The following is a 20,999-nucleotide window of genomic DNA, read 5'->3' on the forward strand; positions in this document are numbered from 1 at the left end:
ACGATACTCGCAAATTACTTGCCCTACATAATTCCCCAAGTAATAATTTTACAAAAATGAAACCAAATTTACTTACCAATTTTTCTGGGGAAATATTTTTCGCATGTAAAACAATCTAGAATTTAGAAATTTCATATTTATGCATGAAAATTCGTAGGAAATTTCTGCTGAAATAATCCCCAAATAAAATCTGCAGGTAATTTACAATTTTCTAGTAGTGAATGGAACGGGAGCCATGTAAGATTAAGGGTTCAAATAAAAATAAATAACGTTATTTATATATGATTTTTTATTATATAATACTAGATATTGAATCCTTTTGATTTTTTTTCTCGTGTGTTTTTTTTATTCATATTTTAAACTCCATTAGTGAAAGTTATGACAGTTTCTCCATTGGGACAACTAGGTGGGATATATTTTAGGCTATGCTTGTGGGTGGGGTGGGTTGAAGTCTTTGAAGGTTTGCCCTGCACTTGCGCGCATTGTAATATACCCCGAACTATTGTAAATGGTATGGAGATACCCTCCGTCGTACTTTTGAGTTATTGGTGCTCTGCCGTCCAAAAACTAGAATGTATACACCCTTCACTCTAACGAAAGATTATATAGGGACACGTGGTGCAATCTTATCCGTCAGGTCAGCGGATAAGATTATGACATGTGTATGTCCGTTAGTATGAAGGGTATAGATGCTCTAATTTTTGGACGGCAGGGACACCAATGTCCCAAAAGTATGACGGAGGGTATCTGCATACCATTTACGATAGTTCAGGGATATATTTGTCCTTTTTCCCTATATATAATAAAGAGGTGATAAAATTAGCTCATGAAAATATAATATATTTTCTTGATTTGTCTATTTGGGCGAATTATTGTTATGTCTATTTATTAGTTCAATTTATTTTGATCCATTCATCTAAAAGTTGTACTGATATGTAATAAAAAATGATTCATGAGAAATTTTGTCGATTTTTTTATTTGATATATATGTTATACTTGCTTCATTTTAATTTGTTTGTCTTACTTTCCTTTTTAGTCCATTTTAAAAGAATAATATTTTTCTCCTTTTTAGCAACTCCTAATTTTTCATGTGAGTTGTTTAAGACTACAAAATTAAAGAACATTTTTGTACATTCTACGTATCTCTAGTTTAAAACCACAAGATTTAAGAGTTTTCTTTATTTTCCTAAAATTTCATGTCAAGTAGATAAATTAACAAACAAATTGAAATAGAGGAAGGTGAAGTATATCTAATAAAGAACTATTTTATTAAGTAGATAAATAAACAAAACAAAATTTAGTAAGAAGTAGACCGATTAAATTATGATTCATTTTTAATTCAATCAACTCAAATAACTTTTGAACTCAATTTGACATCCCTAGATATTAAGAAAAACTCCCTCTATTCACCTTTACATATTCAGTACTAAAAAATAATTTTTACTATTATTTGTACTCACTTAATTTTAACATATACTCCAAAAAAAAAAAAAACTTGGGGAGATATGTTTAATAAATGAGCTAAGGAGCCAAATTGGTTTTAAGTTTCAATCCTTACCTATATCACTATATAGGAACATTATTCCTATGAAGTTTATTAATTAAAATAAAAACTTTTATGATATTACTAGACTTGAAAAAAAGAAGCAAATTGTTAGGCCACTTGCAACTCATGATATTAAGCATGGTAGCTATGTAGTTGGGGGTTGCTCAATTAATAAACTTCATAGAAATAATATTTATTAGTCACTTTTTAGCTTTATCATTAATTATATAAAGTTTTGTATTCTACAATATGTGGAGTTTTGCAATAAAATCTGGTGTTTTATTTGTAAAATTTGAAATTTATATGACAATAATTATTTTTCAATTACACAAAGCTTGAAAAAGACTTATAATTGTGGATTTTACCATTATTTTTTCTTCTTTTGTGGGACATTTTGCAATTACAACAACAAAAAAAGTATGAAAAATTAACTCTAATTTAATCTACTGATAATGTAAAGAAAATTTTACAATGTCAAAAGATATAATAATAAATTACCATAGCTAGTGATATAGAAGACATTAATAACGACTTCGTATCACATTGGAGTAATTCAATATGTGGTTCTGCACTTTCAACCACATCTTTAGTTATTTCCAATACTAATAATAATATAAAATCTTACACTACCATTCATTTTTTGGGTATAAAAGTTTAAAATAATTAAACTAAAATACTCAACAGGGAGCCTAGTAGACTAGCATGAGTCAATTAGAAGATTGATATTATTCGAGCTAAAAATAGTACATCTAACATGTATTTGATGTACGCATATATAGTGTATATAATTAGGTATAAGATTAATTTATATATAAAAGAAAGATTGTATCTTGAAGGGATATATATATAATATAAACGTCATATACTAACACAAGCAGTAATACATGTCTGATTTTATAACTCAAACTTGTAACTTACATATCATACAAAATTTCGTATTTAATCAAAGAAAGATTGTATCATGAAGAGATATATGTAATATAAACATCATATTCTAACACAAACATTAATACATATTTAATTTTATAATTAGAACTTGTGACTTACATATCACACGGAAATATTTTTACCGTGGCATGTTACCACAACATCAAAAGGAAGGGTTCCATTCAAGAATAAGTGGGGTAATGACATGTTACAAAGCATTTCATGTTAGACAGGCTATACTAACACAAACAATCAATGGTTGATTCTATGACTCGTACTTGTAACCTACTTATTACACATAGACAACTTTACCATTATATGCTACCACAACACAAAAAGAGGGATTCTTTCAACAAAAAGGGGTAATTGCATGTGCTACAACAGCAGAATTCAAGTGACACATGAATGGAATTTATTTGCTATCAATGATTAACTAACAACAAGAAACAACTCAACTACTGCCAGTAACAAAAAGTACAGTTAGTAAAGACATAACAATTTAAGATGCTCAGAAGGTACAAAGTATCATGTGACAAATTCATCAATATTCACAGCCTCATTAAATTGAGGCAGCCTGAGGAGTGGATCTTCCTGTAGCATCTCACAAAATACAACAGCATACATAGTGTAATCTCACAAGTGGGGTCTGGGGAGGGTAAAGTGTTTGCAAAAGAAAAGTTTGCTTTTGAAAGACCTTCGGCTCAAGTGCAGCAAATCAAAATAGTTATAAAAAAAGGAAATACGGCAGTGAAGAAAACATGTCAATTAATAAGGGGTGGATCAAAGCAAAAACACAATATTTATAAAGACAAGTAGTAACAACAACAGGATAGCAAGAAAAGAGACATAAGAGACAACAAGTAGTAATAGAAAACTAAGAATGAGAAATACGGAAATAGTATAATAATAAAAATACCAAAAATAAATAAATACTAATACTACTAGCAGGAGAAACATGATGCAAAATTATTTATTAGTACTTTATAATAACAAGTACCAATTTGATGTTGGGAGCATCAAAACCAGTTAACTTTGCACTCACACAAAACCAAAAAAAATCATTTTTCCCGACAGTTACAGGGTAATATCATATGCTACAACAGCATAATTCAGGTGAAAAGGAGACGGGAACTTATCAGCTTTCGACGTTAACTCACACAATAAATGCCAAACTACTCAACTGCTGCTAAACTTGCATTTTGACGATATTAGGAGAGTGAGAACATCATAAGCAAGACACTGAGGCATCACATGGCAATCATGTTCCAGATCCATCAGTCGCAGCCTCACTGCTAGCTGCTTCATTAAATGAGGCAGCCAAACACTCAGCAAGGCTTTGCTGAGGAATGGATTTTACTGGAGCATCTGGGAATTTGGCTTTTTTTGCACTAATGGAGTGTGGAAGCCAGGATTTATCAGAGAATGCCTTCCAGATAACTGGCTTCAACTCTTTCCATGGATCTTCTACCATTGACTTTGAATAATACAAATCTGGTCTAGACTCCCCTGATGTGCCTCCGTGGGAACCTCTTCCCCCCCTTCTACCACCTCGAAACGAAATAGGACTAGAACTATTACCCCTCCATTGGCTCCTGCCTTGCCCGGAACCTTGGTAAGGGATCCCTCTGTTCCCAGGACGTTGGTAAGGGCTCCCTCTGTTCCCTGAATGTTGGTAAGGGCTGCCTCTGTGCCCTGAATCTTGGTAAGGGTTGCCTCTATATCCTGAACCTTGGTAAGGGCTGCCTCCATATCCGGAACCAGGTTGCCCGCTACCTTGTCCATAATGGAAACCAGGTCTTCCACCTTGATGAATGCCAGGACTGGCAAAGTTACCACCCATTGAAGAATTAGGTGGAAGGTAGTTGTTAGGTGTGCCAAAAGAGTTATTCCATGCACTAGGGGAACCTCTTTGTGGTGTGCCAAAAGGACTATTTTGCCCAGGGTTTCCAAGAGGGTTATAATGGACTCCTTGTGATCTCTGATCTACGGAATAGTTGCCTCGAGGAGTACAAATTGGAGATTGAGGGTTCGTTGCTCCTGAAAAATCATGTACAAAAAGGTCTGTTTATATACTACAATATATGAGGACAATAGCACAAGCAGACAATTCATACTGATGGCATTAGCCAGAGTCAATTGAATCAGAGAAAACTACTGCTGCTACTATGATATCAATATTTCATACAACATACTATATAGCCTTCTGCCTGATATGGTAAAACTGGATGTGTGAAATGAAAATCATCCCTATCGAACTGATATTCCTTAATTGTCACTAATAGGCTGTACCTCGTATGCAATAATTGTGCAGCACACATCTATTATCCAATATGCCATTAGAAAGTTATACCGGACAAGACAACCTCTGTCCATAAGAAACTGAAAGAACATAGACATCCCAACATCTAACAATATTATAACCTTGCATGCTAATAATAATTTAAATTAGAAGTCTTTCACAAATCACTACCATAATTGCATCTCTCCACAAGGGCATTGCTCATGAAGTAGCTCAATAGACAAACTAAGGTTTGGCTGCATTAGAGCCTTGATCTCAGATAAGAACCTTTGTCCATAGACTAAAGTTTGTTGCCTTTTTAAGTGATCTTAGCACACAACTTTCATGAACCTATTGAACCTTTTCCTCTGCGATCTTACATGATACTAAACAAAGTAGCTATCCCACACAAACAAAATCAACAACTGCCAGAAATTTAGCCCAAAAGCGCCAAAACAGCAATTAGTTTTAAGCTCAACATTGGAATTTGTCTTCAACAAAAATGTAGAAACAGATTAACTTTTTCTCAATATGGAACAGAGGTTGTATGCAACCTGAGCTAATTTGTCTTGGGTAAAATATTCTTGTTAAGCTGGTTATCAAAAAAAAATATTCTTGTTATGCTTTGGCATATTGTAAAGCACTTTCTCCCACACTGATACTTATCCCTCTTTAAAAACATCGCCTCCTTTCAGCCCCAACAGACAAAAGAAACTAAAAAGTCAACTAAAACACCTATTCTAGCTGACTCAAACACCTCAAATGAGATAGCTCTGGATAAGCTTAGACGAGCCCAGGTTTAGAGTGACGAATCAACGTAAAACGAGCGATTATCGTTTCATGGATGAAGTCATGCGCTTCAGATAAATGTGGTGCTTCAAATAATGGAATGCAGAGTGATTCCAATGAGAAGCATTCTATTATTTGACTCTCATTTTAAAAGATTAAAAATAAGAAGAGGGGGAGAATGGCTTTTTGCTATTTTAACTCATCTTCACTTGTGCGCATCGTTCTTTTGGCTGTCCTTATCTTCTTCTTTTTCTCAATTTTGTAATGCATATCCTAAAACTATTTAAGTTTTACTGTTTTTGATTTACTTCTTTTTTTTCAATTTTCAAACAGATTTACTCTGTCCTTTTTCTTTGAGAATGCAAGTCCCCTTATTTTTTATTTAATGTTTGGGGGAGTCCCCGTATATAAGTATACCAAAAGGTAGAGAAACCTAGACAAAAATATGGTACAAAGGTCACCCACTCATCTATACAAACAAGAAACTCATATATGCACCAAAAAGTAATTAGAGACATGAGAAGTACCTCACATGTATAGAATAACTCTTGACCCTTCCAAAAGCTATCTAATTTCTCTCCCTTCACATAACCAACATAAGAGCTAGTGAGTTTTCTCTTCCTTCTTCCCTGGTGTCAGGGAAAACTTATGCACGCCTCAACTTATTCCATAGCGTACCTGCTACTTCCCACCACCATAGGTACCAAGTAACTCTATCCACCAAGGCTTGGACAAATGGAAGAAACCACTAGTGTTTTTTCCCTCCTCAAAGATTTGAACCTAAAACCTCATGTTTCTCAACTAACTCCACTGACCATTAGGCCACACCCTTGGGTACAGGTCTTCTCTTCCTTCTTTTGAAGTTCTAGCTTTGCAAGTCCTCTTATTCTAGTTCTCTTTTGCAGTTAAGCTTTTCTTTTCTTCTCTAAGTACAATCACTAAAGTAATCAGAGTAACGAAACATGAAACTAAAAGCTGAAAATTAATTCCTTTTATGGTTGATTAATTAAAAATCAAAAGTGATTTGTGATTAAAGATATCTTTATGCTCTAGTCAAAATTATAGTAGTCACTAGACTCACTATAGTATTTCGTCTAGCAATTACGCTCCTAGACCACTACCATGTTATTGTTAATGATGATTACTATGAGGAGTCCGATTCACGTCATTGTATATATATATATATATATATATTTATTTTTTTACGTCATTGTATATTGGATGCTAACTAGAAAGTGCACTTGTACTTTGATTATCATAAGTACTACAACAACAACATACTCAGTGTAATCCCACGAGTGGAGTTTGGGGGAAGGTGTACACAAACCTTATTGCCTTGTGAAGGTAGAGAGTCTATTTCCAATAGTCCCTCTGGCAAGTAAAGCATGATTATTATAAGTAAAATCTATATATGTTTGTATTTTTTACTTCCATCAACTGTGCACTCCACTTATCATTTTTCACTTCAACACCTATGGACCAATACCAGTTTGACATTATTCAGATCCCAAACTATTATCAATCAACTATACTTCAAACCAAATAAGCTAAATGTAGGCTATATATCTTGTCTTCTAAGGCAATATCTCTAACTAGTATTAAAGAACAAAAAAAAGGCAGTGTAGACAGACTATCCTAATGCAAGCATTAATGTTTGCTTCCTCGGCTCGAAACTTAACAGTTGATACTAGTGTATTCCTACAAAGGATACTTCACCAAACCACAGAAACTACCCATAACAACATAATCTACACAAGTTTATAACTTTAAAGTAAAAAAAAAAAGAACTTTATGAAAGAATATGCAATTACTTGGAGGGGTATAACACTGTTGAGAAATCTGAGGGCTGACATGGGGTTGATTGTTACTCCTTTTATTTGCAGAAAAAGCTGCCATGGGGTCAGTATAATAGTCAAATCTTGGCCTTGGCATAGCATAAGATTCAACATTACCAGAAGGAACATCAGTTAAAGGGTTTGTAAGACCTCCATGACCAACAGCTTCATTGTAATCTCCACTTTGTGAAGCTTCCATTCTCATAGCTTTAAGCCTTTCCTTTCTCTTCTCTGATTCATCCATTATCAATATCTTTGTTCTTAACAAGAATCAATTTTTTTCACAAAAAAATTATATGGGGTTGTTGTAAATATAGAAAAGATGCAATTTTTATGGTGGATTTTGGGTTTTCGAGTTTAATTATAAACTATGGTTTTGTAGGTTAAATTGGAATGGAGAAGGAAACAGAGTCCCAATTCTTAAAATCCCTAATGCTGTGTGTTTACAAATCTTTCGATTATTACCAATTTTATCCCTAAAAGAATAATGACGATAATGCCCTCGTGTTTATGATGAGTTGCTCGAATATACGAGGGGTACTTTTGGAATTTAAAATCAGGTTCCTTTTTTGTTGGGTTAATTTTTTGGGAAAAGGGTCAAAATAACCCCTCAACTTTGTTTTATTAGTTGACTTTACCCTTATCGTTAAAAACAAGTTATTTTTATCCCTGCTGTCAATAAACTTAACAAATATACCCCTCCTTGGACGGAAATCCCCAAATCAATTGAAATTACCCAATTTTAATTGAAATTATCCAATTTCTTTTTTAATCCGAACCAGAACCCAACCCACTAAACTAAACAAATTAACCCATTTCCAATCTTCTTCATCTAAGTGATCTTGGCTAAGTACCTGAGAACACTCACAATCTTTATCATAGCTAACACACAAATTCTACATTGTCTAACAAAATCAATCGAAAAAACCTGATATGGAGATTGTTTGTTGAAGGTTGCCTAGGCTAAACATTGCAGTCGTTCAATCACAGGATTTGCTACATACAAGAAATCTGTAATCATCAAATATCCGGTACTCATCAATATGATGATATATTGGAAACATTTTGAACAAATAAAAAGATAGAGAAAAGAAAAACCTCCTCTCCATTGTAGCTCAAGCTTACGTGCACATACAAGAATCATAGAGGGCCACTGAATTGATTTACGAGCCAGGTAAAGAAGAATTAGATGTACTATTGGGTACACATTTAGGGGCAGCCTACTGACAACAAATCAAAAAGTAATTTGGTTGGTACCCAGAAATGGTTTTCTTCATTGGATTGAATGATGATGTGTAAATGAAACTTCTCCATATACTTGCTCTAGCTTGTTCTTCGCTGAACCCCACAACAGAGAGAGGCGGGATGCTGTTCAGCAAAAATAATATACTTGTTATACATTCAACCAACGAACCTTTTTCAAATTGATTTTGTTAGACAATGTAGGATTTATGTGTTAGCTATGATAAAGATTGTGAGTGTTCTTAGGGGTACTTAGCCAAGAACACTGAGATGAAGAAGATTGGAAATGGGTTAATTTGTTTAGTTTAGTGGGTTGGGTTCTGGTTCGGGTTAAAAAAGAAATTGGATAATTTCAATTAAAATCGGGTAATTTCAATTGATTTGGGGGTTTCCGGTTCAAGGAGGGGTATATTTGTTAAGTTTATTGACGGTAAGGGTAAAAATAACTTGTTTTTAACGGTAAAGTTAACCAATAAAACAAAGTTGAGGGGCAATTTTGACCCTTTTCCCTAATTTTTTTTATTTTGGCATCTTACATAAATTTCACTAATTTAGATCATGATAGTTTGTAATAGCGAGACAAATGTATCCAATCGTTTTTAAAGCCAAGAGACATATATTATTAATTTGAATTAAAGAGGGTGTAACTTATTTCTTTAATTAAAGGATTAATTGTTGACTAATTAACAACCCAACAAATTTACAAGATCCTTGAGTATCAACTATAACAAGTTTACCTAATTTAACGAAATCATAAGCCTAAGTAATTATGTTGTTGTACTCTTCATCTTTTTAATCGGTTCGTTCCTTTGTATCTGAAAGTTTCAAGTTTTTTTTTTTTCAAATGGTCAATATCACAATATTGTTGAGGCATTCGGGTTCATGGAATTCAGAAACTGAATACAAAAATTATAGAATTGATGGAATACTTTTGAGAGCTAATGCAACGTACACTGATCTAGTTGAAGGATATCTCGACTTTAAAATTTGTTGGATACATGTATCTCGCTATTAATGATATATGTATCTCTGAGCCTAATTTGTAAAAGTTTATACAGTCGAACTTTAGAGAAATATGAACTCTATCTTAGATACATGAATGGGATGTAAAATCAAGATACATTAGAATAATGGGGAAAAAAAGTAATTTACCTCTTTGTATACTTGTGATTATCAAGATTTAGTTTTAAATTTGAAACATGCAAACATGTATTGAGAGAATTAAGGAAGAAAGGAAGATGATGGAGGTGTTTGAAGACGGTGGGGGTGGGGGTGGGGGGTCCGATTTATTGAATGCTCATCCATTAAAATAGTTGAGAAACAACAAAAACAAACAACGTAAAACCTAATTTGTAAAAGTTTATAAAATCGAACGTTAGAGCAATACAAACTCTATCTCAGATACATGAATGAGATGTAAACCAAGATACATAATAAATTTTTTTTTAACTAGTAATTAGGTTTTACGTTGGGATATAAACATGTATTGAGAGGATAAGGAAGAGAGGGAGATGATGGAGGTGTTTGAAGATCGTGGGGGTGGGGGTGGGGGGTGAGAGATACAGAAGGTAATGAGATTGGGGGAGGGGAACCACAGATTGAGATGAGAGAATTTTTTTTTTGAATTGATTATTTTAACATTAATTAAGAAGTTTAAATTTTAGGATAATTATTTAATATCATATTTAAGAAATTTGTTAGGTAGTTTTTCCTCTCTTTTTCCCTATTATTGTTAGTGTATTTCTGATTTCCTGAATTTTGTTTCTCTACTTGAGGTATCTAGGGGTGTATCGGTCGGTTTGGTTTATTGATTTTTGGTTATCTAAAATACGTTCAATCAATAAAATATTTTTTATTTAATCGATTTTGGTCCTTAACGATTTGGTATTCAGTTTAACCAACAAGAAAATGTTATAAAACATTATATGACTTCTCCAACAATTTGACGCAATAAGACAATAATTATAACTTTATAAATGTTCATAAATAAAAACAATAACAACTAATATGAAAAGAAGTATTTAAGTGTAACACAAAGAGAAATTAAAAGGAATATGATTTTTACTTTAGATTTTGACGTTTTGTATAAGTTGTGAACTTAAATTCACTGTGAAATGTGAATTGATGGGTAAAGGGCAAAAATAGTAACTAGCAAGGTATTGAGATCAATATTTAATATTAACATACGGATAAAGTAGAAAATTACTACAATCTTAATGAGTTATCGGAGATTCCCTTTTATCTAGTTCACTTATAGTTTACTCAATAACCCAATAACAATAAATTAATAGCACTTTTTTCGATTCGATTTATCGATCGATTTGATTTTTGTTGTATCTGTCATTTTATTTTATTGAATGAATGAACTCTCTCATTTATATTTTTTCCTTTGTTTGGCCAAGCGTTTGAGAAATTAAAATTGTTTAGTATTTTGCTTTTAGTACTTATTGAAGTTGTAGTTTTCTTCTTTTTCTCCTATAGATAAAGAGCACCATTGTTCAATATAAACAGAGAAAACAAGTAAAAGGTGAAATGGAAAATAGAAGAAGATAGAATTAGAATATTAGACTTATAATTAAAATTAGAATTAGAATTAGAATTATGAATTAAAATTTAGAATTTAGAATTTAGAAATTAGAAAAAAAATATGTGATTCCGATCATTTGAGTTACGAGTTTTTCGATTATTTGTTAAATAGTATTGTGATTATGGTAATTCTTTTTATGTAGTTTTGACGTTTTATATTTTTTGGTCCTTGTATTATTATTTTTACTTGTTCATTTTAGCAGATAAATTTTTTTTATTATTTTCTTTATTTCAGTATATACTATGTCTATTTTTATTACTAAATAACTACATAAATTCTAGTATAGCCGATGCAAATTGAAAATTTCAAAGCATAACAAAAAAAAGGAAAAATTGTATATAATAGCAAACTATTAATTCAAATTAAATGCTATAAATATAGTTTGATTTAATTGTACCCCATAGCAAACTGTAGCTATTTCGCCTCTCTCCTGGTGAATCTTGCTCGCCACTCTTGTTCTCTCCCTTGCCTCTCTCGTTTTTTATACAAACGCAATTATTTAAAATGCATTTGTGTTTGTATAAAGCGAGAGAAAATTGTATATATACATATATTTTCGTTCCCCTCTCTCCCCTCTCCCAGATCTAGCTCGCCACTCTCCCAGATCTTGTTGTCTCACTGGCCTCTCTCACTTTATACAAAAAAAATGCGTGAAAATTGTATATATACATATATTTTCGTTCCCCTCTCTCCCCTCTCCCAGATCTCGTTTGCCACTCTCCTTGATCTCGCTCGCTCACTAGCCTCTCTCACTTTATACAAACACAAATGTATACATTGTGTTTGTGTTTGTATAAAGCGAGAGAAAATTGTATATACAAATGCATACATTTTCGTCCTATACACTTATGCTTATACAAATACGATCTTTCCCTACCCAGTTTTCTTTTGTCTTTCTCACTTTATACAAACACAGATTATAGAATTGATCTTTTGTATATGTATACCAAAGCATAATATACAACTGCTTTCTTTTGTATATGTATAGCGAAATATACATATTTATGTTTGCTATGGAGCGCAATTATGCAAGCTATAGCTATATCATATAAATATGATTTTTGTGTTTGCTGTATGTGAAAGTTGCTCTAAAAAATACTTTCAATTAGCGTTTTTTTAGAAAATGTGACAGATCAACATGGATCAAGTAATATATAAAAAAATAAATATCCAAATAGGAGAAAAATATTTGAGTTTCTGTATGGAAAGACAAAAACTTAAGACCTCGTTAATGGGTGAATTAAGTTTTAAAATATTATTATTATTAATTTCAAGTCAATTTGATTATTTGACTTTGAATTTTCTCTAGTCAATTTGCCATAGTTTTAGGGTCATGACGACTTTGACTCAATTTGATCTACAGTTGGCAATCACATGATACTGATAACTTATTACACTGTTTTATTTTAAACTAATTAGCTTAAAGTAATTATTAGACAGGAAATTATTTTTGATAGGGAACGTTTTATTTTCAAAGTAAATTTTTTCGAACATGAATTTTGATTATTCGGAGCCTCAAATCGATTTTCAAGCATTAAAGACTTAGCAGCTATGTTTTTTAGAACTATTTAAAGATGCACAAATATTGAGTTTAAATTAAATACATCATAAGTATAAATATTTTTTTTATACTGTCATCTAAAGAATATTTATAAACAAAACTAAATTTATAATTTTGAAAAATAAGAAAATTATTATCTGCTACAATATGTAAATATACTTGATAGTAATTTTTTTAATAGTATATATAATTAACTTAAACTCTTTCACCTTTTTAGACACTAGAAAGTCGTTTGGTGTGAGTTATAAGGTACAAAGTATAATAATTTACAGATAAAATGCATGATTATTTTATCTTGTGTTGGTCGAAGGTATTAAGTAATCTTGGGATTATTTATGGAAAAATTACTTAAATACACAATACTTCTTTACCTATTCTCAATATTTCCCTACTCTTTCATTAAAATACAAAAATCCCTTATTTTCCCCCAATTCAACTTAACCGGATACTTTATTAGTTTAAGTATCCGCCCGTTATTAATTAAAGTATCCGCGCTGCTATATTAAGTATCCACACTGCTATATTATGTATCCGAAAAACACTAAAAAAGGGATTTTTGGTAATTAATGAAAGAGTAGAGAAAGGAAGTAATTTCTTTCTTATACTATGTCATTTGCCTAATTTTTACATTATTTATCCCACCATTTATGTCTTAGTACGTACTGATACAAGTTATCTTATATACATGATGAAATAACCTATTTCAGAATAACTTATCTCAAGATATAATAAATCGCGGAATAACTTATTCTCAACCAAACGACCAATAAGGAGTTGTTTAATTAGTTGTTGATGTATTTAACTTTAGAGTAAAATTCTGTATAAGATAATTAAATGCATGTTTGATTGTTTGCTTAGCTTAAGAAAAAAATAATCGCCTCATTACTTAATGCTTCGAAAAGATTAATTTAGGACTTTGTATTACAATATTTACAAACTTTATGTCCCTATTAGAAAATTTTTGCTCCTCTTTTGTGAGTTTACATTTTTTTTCTCATTTAATATTCGCTTTAAAGCCTAATTAATTTAAATTTACTCTGAAAAGTCTCATTTTTAGAATAAAGTACTTTCTACCGGACGAGTTACAACTCCATATTCAAGATTCGAACTAAAGACTTTGGTATGTTTCATGCATTTCATATCAACAATTTACCATTGCTTTCATACATGCTTCGTAATACTTCACCATTCATTTTACATGAATGCATTATTATTCAAAAAATTAAATATTTTTTATAACTACGTCTTTTTGGATATTCGTCGTCGGTATATTGTGTCAATACTTCACATAAATTCAGAGCAAATCAGGAATACTAGGTAAATTGATCGAGCTACTCATTACCTTTTTTTTTCCTTTTATCTTATTATATCTTTAATATTATAAACTGATAATTCCAAATTATAACGTGATTTAAAAGACACGTAAATTGAGATAACTATTAAATAGTGCATTGATCCATACTCCCTATTGTAATGGAACAAATGATCCAGTCCACATTTTAACATATGGTTTTAAATTCTAAGTCAAATCTATTTATGCTCCGTTAAATTAGTTGACTCAACTTTAAAATTACAAATAATGTACTAATATTATATTATACTTTAGTAGATAATTAAGAAGAATCTTTTTGAAAAAAGTATAAATATCTAGGGATTCTAAAGGCCAAATTCACTCACTCTCTCTTTTGTGTTCTTTGGTTTTTCATTTTCCTTGTCATCTTAATTAATTCCATTTTTTGCATTTTGGATTAGTGAAAAGTGAAAAGATGGAGAATATGGGAAGCCAAACGAATATTTCTTTTCAAACAAAACAAGTAGAAACATTTACAAATATTACTATCAAAGGGATTCTTGGCTTGTTGATGGACAATATTGATGGAGGTAAAGTTGCAAAATTGTTTTAAGTATAAACAATAGTAACACATTTTTTTTTGGTGTGTGTGAGAGTGGGGAGTTTTCTCACTACTAAAAATATCACTATTTTCTCATAGATTTTCTTTACCAAAAGTGTTCGGCGGCTATATTCTACGGATATTTTGATTGAATCAGTGAGAAGAGAAAACATAGTACTTACTATTTTTCCACAAAAAAAAGTGAGAATTGTTTCCATCATGAGTTTTCTCAGTGAACTGGTTCAATGGAAAATAGATGGAAAAAAAATCACAATTTTCTCATTGATTTGCAATGGAAAAAACCTCTGTTTCTAGTAGCGTCTTTAAAAGCAAAAAATAATAAATAAAACTATTTTCAGATTATCAATATCAGTTTAAATTGTATAGACTGTTACTATTTTTTTACACTATCCAATACCTTCTAGAACAAATATACCATGAGCTAATGATGTAAATAATCGATATATATAACTTAAACTCCTATCAAATACGTTCATTCTTCTATTTCCTCAACAAAAAAAAAACTCTCACATCTTCACATTCTCTGGTTGAAAATTTAAAAAAAATTACTTTTTCTTTTCTAAATAGATTTTTTTCACTATTTGCTTAGTGTAGAAATTTTTTCACTAGAGCCTAGATATAGCAAATATTAATTTTCGCGAAGCATTTTAAATAGGGGTACTGAAACTACTCTTGTTCAAGAAGAGTCGATTGATCGACCTTTATTAAAAAATTGCATGAGTAGATCGATCGATAGGCTAAATTTTTCTTAATTGCATATATATAGTATATGTTGAATTATCTTTAGATTAACAATATACGTTTATTTTCTTATATTTTGTGTGTCAGTTAGTGAAAATCCTAACTCAGACACTGATATTTTCCGACAGGTGAAGATAAGAGGGAAGTGATCTCACTAGGAATAGGAGATCCAACAGCTCATTCTTGCTTTCACACAACTGATGCTGCTAAGGAAGCTGTTGTTGAGAGCCTTCTTCTTGACAAGTTCAATGGATACTCTCCCTCTAGTGGTCTTCCCATTGCTAGAAAGTAATGTTAAATCTATTATCTCTATAATTTAACACGTTATATCAAGTTATCTGTCTTATTTTTAAAGTTATTAATAACTAACATCATTAATTATGAACAGTTACTTATAGTTATCTTTTAAATAACCTGACAAACATATCTATATACTATATATGATTTACCTATACATGGATATAATCGATCGAAACTAATTTAGGTATAGGTATCGATACGTATAGCTTGACCAAACTTATTTAATTATCGCCATTGACCGAAATATACAAAATCTATACACTGATTATGTATGTGTATACTTAAAATTGATCACAACCTATACATTTGCTGGTTATTTTGTAAACTAGATCATTTAAGACATTGCATTGTAATTATCCCTAATACTCGTGTCGTCCCAATTTATATGACATCTTTATGATTTCGAGATTCAAACAAGTCTATTTTTTATCGTAATTTTTTCATATATCTTTTAAATATTTTAAATTAACAATCATTGTGACTTATATTATTTTTTATGTGGTTTCTAAATATATAAATTTTGTTTCAAAAAATTTAAAAATTCTATGCCTGAATTTATAATCAAAATTAGACTGTTCAACTCTTGGAAAGCGAAATGTGTCATATAAAATTGAGACAGAAGGAGTATTAAACAATTGAATTGTATCTCCTAATTAAGTTATTGCAAGCTAAGCATATTGCATGAAAATTACTGATTTAAGTTGTATACGCTGACAGTATTACTGGTTAAATGGACAGGGCAATTGCAAACTACTTGTCAAGAGATCTTCCATATGATTTGTCACCAGAAGATGTATATGTTACATCTGGTTGTACACAAGCTATAGAGATAGCAGTGTCTATTCTTGCAAAACCAAATTCAAATATTTTGTTACCAAGGCCTGGATTTCCAACTTATGTGCTTTGTGCTGCTTTTAGAAATGTTGAAGTTAGGTACTATGATCTTTTACCTCAAAATAATTGGCAAGTTGATTTGAAGGCAATTGAAGATTTGGCTGACCAAAATACTATTGGAATTGTTGTTATAAATCCTGGAAATCCTTGTGGAAATGTCTACTCTTATGACCATTTGGAGAAGGTATGGTGTACGGTTTTTTTTCTCTCTCGTTACTTTCCCCTTCTAATTTTGAATTATAAAGCTACGACACAATTAAATCTGAATGAACACAATGTTTAAAATGAATAAAATTTTAAAAAAGTGTTCAGACCAGGGGCGGAGCTACACCTTAGCAAGGGTGGTCAGATGAACAACCTTTGTCGGCAATTTTTTGCGATCGAGTATATATGTTAAATATCGATATTTGTGGACATATACTAATTTTTGAACAACCTTGTCATACTAAAGAAAGATAGCCTAATGGTTAAGGTTGTTCAAAGTTTCCACAAGGGCTTGGGTTCGAGCACGAGATTTATTTTGTATTTGTCCTAAAGTATGAACACTCTTGATGAAAAACCTAGCTCCGCCACTGGACTTCACACGTGCTTCAATCCTTCAATTTTATATTCTTTATTCATTTTTATATATACACATGTTAACAATTTTGACCTTATATCAATGTATTTCAACATGTTATATAGTAGCATTCACGACGATTACATGTAATTATCTTTTAACTAACTTTATTGCTTATTATATTAATTTTTTAATGATGATTAGATAGCAGAAACAGCAAAGAAAGTGAAGACACTAATCATAGCAGATGAAGTGTATGGACATCTTGCATTTGGAGAAAACCCTTTTATATCAATGGGATTATTTAGTTCAATAACACCAATATTAACTCTTGGCTCATTGTCTAAGAGATGGTTAATTCCTGGTTGGAGACTTGGTTGGTTTGTCATTAATGATCCTAATTGCATCTTCAAATCCCCCAAGGTAATTTCTAATTCACTACTCTGTTTGTCTCCGTCTCAATTTACGTGACATCTTTCAGAGTGTCAAATGAGTTTTTCTTTAATCACGATCTTTTCATACCTCTATTAATTATTAAATATTGTAATCTAGGATAGAATTACTATTTATTTATTTTTACGTAATTTCTAAATTTTATTTTCAAAAAATTTAAAGATTTAATGCTCAAATTCATGATCAAAATTTTAACAATTAATTCTCAAAGTGTCACATATAAATTTAAACAGGGAACACTAATTAACAATCCCTTTAACTTTTTAGAGTCAAATGAGTTATTTTTTATATTGCAATTTTTCTGTATATTTTAAAAATATTTTCAATTATTAATTATTTTAACTTATAATAGTATTTTTTTTAACGTAATTTTCAAGTATGTAAGTTTTATTTCAATTTTTTTTTTTTGCAAATTCATGGTTAAAAATAAAAAGTCTAACTCTCGAAATGGAATACTAATTAATTACAAGTTTTTAATTAATCTCTCAGATTGTTGAACGTATTAAGAAGTATTGTGACATAGGTGGAGGTCCTGCAACTTTCATACAGGTTAGTACCCTATATATAATTTATTTATTTAGTTGCCCTCTTTTTATAGCTCGAAGATTTATCTTTCCACTAATTATTGAAGTTGGGATAATATAAAAAATATTTATACAATCAGATAGGTTAAAGATCGAGTTTGATTCATACACATCGATAATATATAAATTTAACACAATATTACACTATTAAATAGAAATTCGCAACTCGTCAGTTTTTGTCCCGTTGAAAATAACTATTGTCATGTTGTTTCAAAATTCACTCTATGATAATGTTTTTACTTATTGAATTTAAAACTTTATGACAATAATTACTTTTCAAAGATAGGTCAAAAATTGATTAGTGGACGTTATTTCTGCCTATTAAATCTTGTATAATTATTTGTTGTAGAAGGTAACCTATATGACCGAAAAATTATTTACTATATTAAACTTGGGGTTGTTAAATTATATTGATAGTGTGAAACATATTTACGTTGATCAGATTTATACCTTACATTATAATCTTATTGAATTTAAATTTTATGCATTATAATATAAAGATCTTGTTATAAGATAATTACATGTAACTGATCGATATCTGATATAATAGTACGATTTTTTTTTATTCGATTAGTATATATAACTTAAATTCTTTTTTGTTTTAGGCAGCAGTCCCCAAAATTATTGAAAGCACAAAAGAGAATTTCTTCAGAAATACACTCAAAATGCTTAAGAAGAATTCAGATATATGTTATGAAAAAATACAAGAGATTTCATGTATAAATTGCCCTTATAGATCACAAGGCTCAATGGTTCTTATGGTAAACTCTCTTACTCCCCCAAAACTTCTTGTTTCATACACTTTTGTCCCTTCTTTTTGCTTTTTCTCTACTTTTTGGTCCTTCTACTTATTAATTTTTAATTTTATGTATGAAGGTGAAGCTCAATTTAACCCTCCTCAAAGATATAAGTGATGATATTGACTTCTGTTTTAAGCTTGCCAAGGAGGAATCTGTCCTTTTACTTCCAGGTATAGAACACGTTTGATAGAACACAGAGCTTACAGAAAAAAACAGAAGACTTGATTGATGTATATAAAAAATATCATTAGAATTTATTGTCTTAAACACATCATGATATTTCTACGGCTATAAGAATACGTTATTAAGGATAAAATTAGAAGTTTAAAGTTAACGAGTTTTCATATATAGTCTAATATATTCACTTTTGACAAATTTAAATAGTCAAAATTCTCCAAAATTATATTAAATGAGTCATTTTGAACTTAACCCCAAACATAAGTGACCATTTATTATCTTTTCCTCTTTGAGTTTATATAAATGTGTTCAATTGAATACATAAATTAAGAAAAAGAACATGTTTGATGTATACCAAAAATACCCTTAGAAGTTGTAGTCGCTATTATAGCAAAGAATATTATTAAAGATAAAGTAAAAAATTAATAAGTTTCTATATACAGAAATATATTATTCTTCTTGAAAACAACGTAATATAATTTTACGTCTAGTAAAAATACGATTTTCTTTTTCAGGTACTGCTGTGGGATTGAAGAATTGGCTTCGAATAACATTTGCAGTTGAGCCATCTTTTCTTGAAGAAGGATTGAGTAGACTGAAATCTTTTTGCCTAAGGCATTCCAACACAAAAATAATTAATTAATTAATTTACTGAATTTTATTTTCATTTTCTTAGCCAATTTGATGAATAAATTTGAAAAGAAAAATGTATGATTTCTGTTTGAATAAGAGTATTTTCCTTATTTTTGTTGATGGTGGCTTGTATTTTTCTGTTAACTTGGTATTAGTAAATTAGTTCTTCAGCAAATGCGTTACAGAAATATTATTATTAAAAATTAAAGTTTTGAATAAATGATTAGATAATGACTTTTTTTTTTTTTTATCGAAGTGTGATTGAATATCGTCTAAACCTATTTTTCTGTTTTGCATCTCTTTCTCCCCCTAATCTGGATGCTTGATACAAGGTCTCTCCAAACTGTTTCTATACAACATAAGTTAATTAGTATAATGTTTTGCTAAGAGTAAAATAGAGATTGTGATTTAGTTATATACATCAACCTCAAGTAGAAAATGTTTGAAATTCTATGGTTTATTGAGGCGAATGCATATAATTAAAGAAAATGACATATTTTATGTGGTTAACTTAACTACCTAATAGACGAATGAGAACACGTGGATTTTTTTTCCCTTCAAAATTAGAATCAAAGGGTCTAATTGGAACATTTTTTTAGAATTGAGGTATTCAAATATTGAAACAAGATTTAGTTACGCAAAAGGAGGAATCACCCCGAGGAGAGGCTCATGTCTAATTAGCTAGTTGGTGAAGCAATAGCTTATCAAGGTGATTATATGGTTCAAGTGGGTGATCAGTCAAACTGAGGGTGGAGACACGGCCCAAACACCTATTGGAGACAACATTGGGGAATTTTTCGTTGGATGTTCCCAACTTATGACTTTTAACTTTTAATTTATAAGTCACTTGAAAAAAAAGTCAATCCAAACACTCCTATAAATATCCTGACAAATTTAAGTGTTGATTATGTAGTAAGCCAATAAATTCGTAGAACCAAAGTATCAATCAAGTTTCTCAATATCATAGAAAAGGTTTCCTTTGTTTCCTTTCAATAACTAGTAATTTCAGTGGTTACAAAAAGAAAAGTTAGGTAACTTCCATGATTTTAGGTAAAGTCAAGCTGAGTGATCATCTAAGAAATCAATCCGAGAAAAATAATTCCAGGATGCTTTATGTTGTTCTCTAAACAGTAACAAATTCCATAAATTCTGCATCATAGTCCTTTGCTAGCAATGTCTC

The 20,999-nt window shown here is 30.7% G+C and overlaps 2 protein-coding genes across 2 annotated transcripts; one reads left to right on the top strand and one right to left on the bottom strand.

Annotated features, from left to right (window-relative positions):
- Positions 1-3,429: 3,429 nt before the first annotated feature.
- LOC102583289 (pro-resilin) lies at positions 3,430-7,799 on the bottom strand. The gene is made up of 2 exons (XM_006366361.2): positions 7,352-7,799; positions 3,430-4,510 (listed from the first exon to the last, which is right to left on the bottom strand). The coding sequence occupies exons 1-2, from the start codon at positions 7,617-7,619 to the stop codon at positions 3,732-3,734; spliced, it is 1,047 nt and encodes a 348-aa protein (XP_006366423.1). The 5' UTR covers positions 7,620-7,799; the 3' UTR covers positions 3,430-3,731.
- A 6,661-nt stretch (positions 7,800-14,460) lies between these two features.
- On the top strand, positions 14,461-19,834 carry LOC102586039 (probable aminotransferase TAT2). Its single transcript, XM_006366370.2, has 8 exons — positions 14,461-14,646; positions 15,548-15,707; positions 16,458-16,797; positions 17,377-17,595; positions 18,115-18,174; positions 18,815-18,970; positions 19,086-19,179; positions 19,702-19,834. Exons 1-8 carry the CDS (start codon positions 14,532-14,534, stop codon positions 19,827-19,829), a joined length of 1,272 nt encoding a protein of 423 aa, XP_006366432.1. The 5' UTR covers positions 14,461-14,531; the 3' UTR covers positions 19,830-19,834.
- The last annotated feature ends 1,165 nt before the right edge of the window (positions 19,835-20,999 follow it).

The sequence above is a fragment of the Solanum tuberosum genome, unplaced genomic scaffold, assembly GCF_000226075.1.
Source record: "Solanum tuberosum cultivar DM 1-3 516 R44 unplaced genomic scaffold, SolTub_3.0 scf00561, whole genome shotgun sequence".
NCBI classification, from domain to species: domain Eukaryota; kingdom Viridiplantae; phylum Streptophyta; class Magnoliopsida; order Solanales; family Solanaceae; genus Solanum; species Solanum tuberosum.

Coding starts and splice junctions, on each gene's coding strand:
- LOC102583289 (XM_006366361.2), bottom strand. CDS start 7,619: ATGGATGAATCAGAGAAGAGAAAGGAAAGGCTTAAAGCTATGAGAATG. Junction 4,511..7,351: donor ACAGTGTTATACCCCTCCAA/GTAATTGCATAT, acceptor ATGATTTTTCAG/GAGCAACGAACCCTCAATCT.
- LOC102586039 (XM_006366370.2), top strand. CDS start 14,532: ATGGAGAATATGGGAAGCCAAACGAATATTTCTTTTCAAACAAAACAA. Junction 14,647..15,547: donor GATGGACAATATTGATGGAG/GTAAAGTTGCAA, acceptor ATTTTCCGACAG/GTGAAGATAAGAGGGAAGTG. Junction 19,180..19,701: donor ATCTGTCCTTTTACTTCCAG/GTATAGAACACG, acceptor TTTCTTTTTCAG/GTACTGCTGTGGGATTGAAG.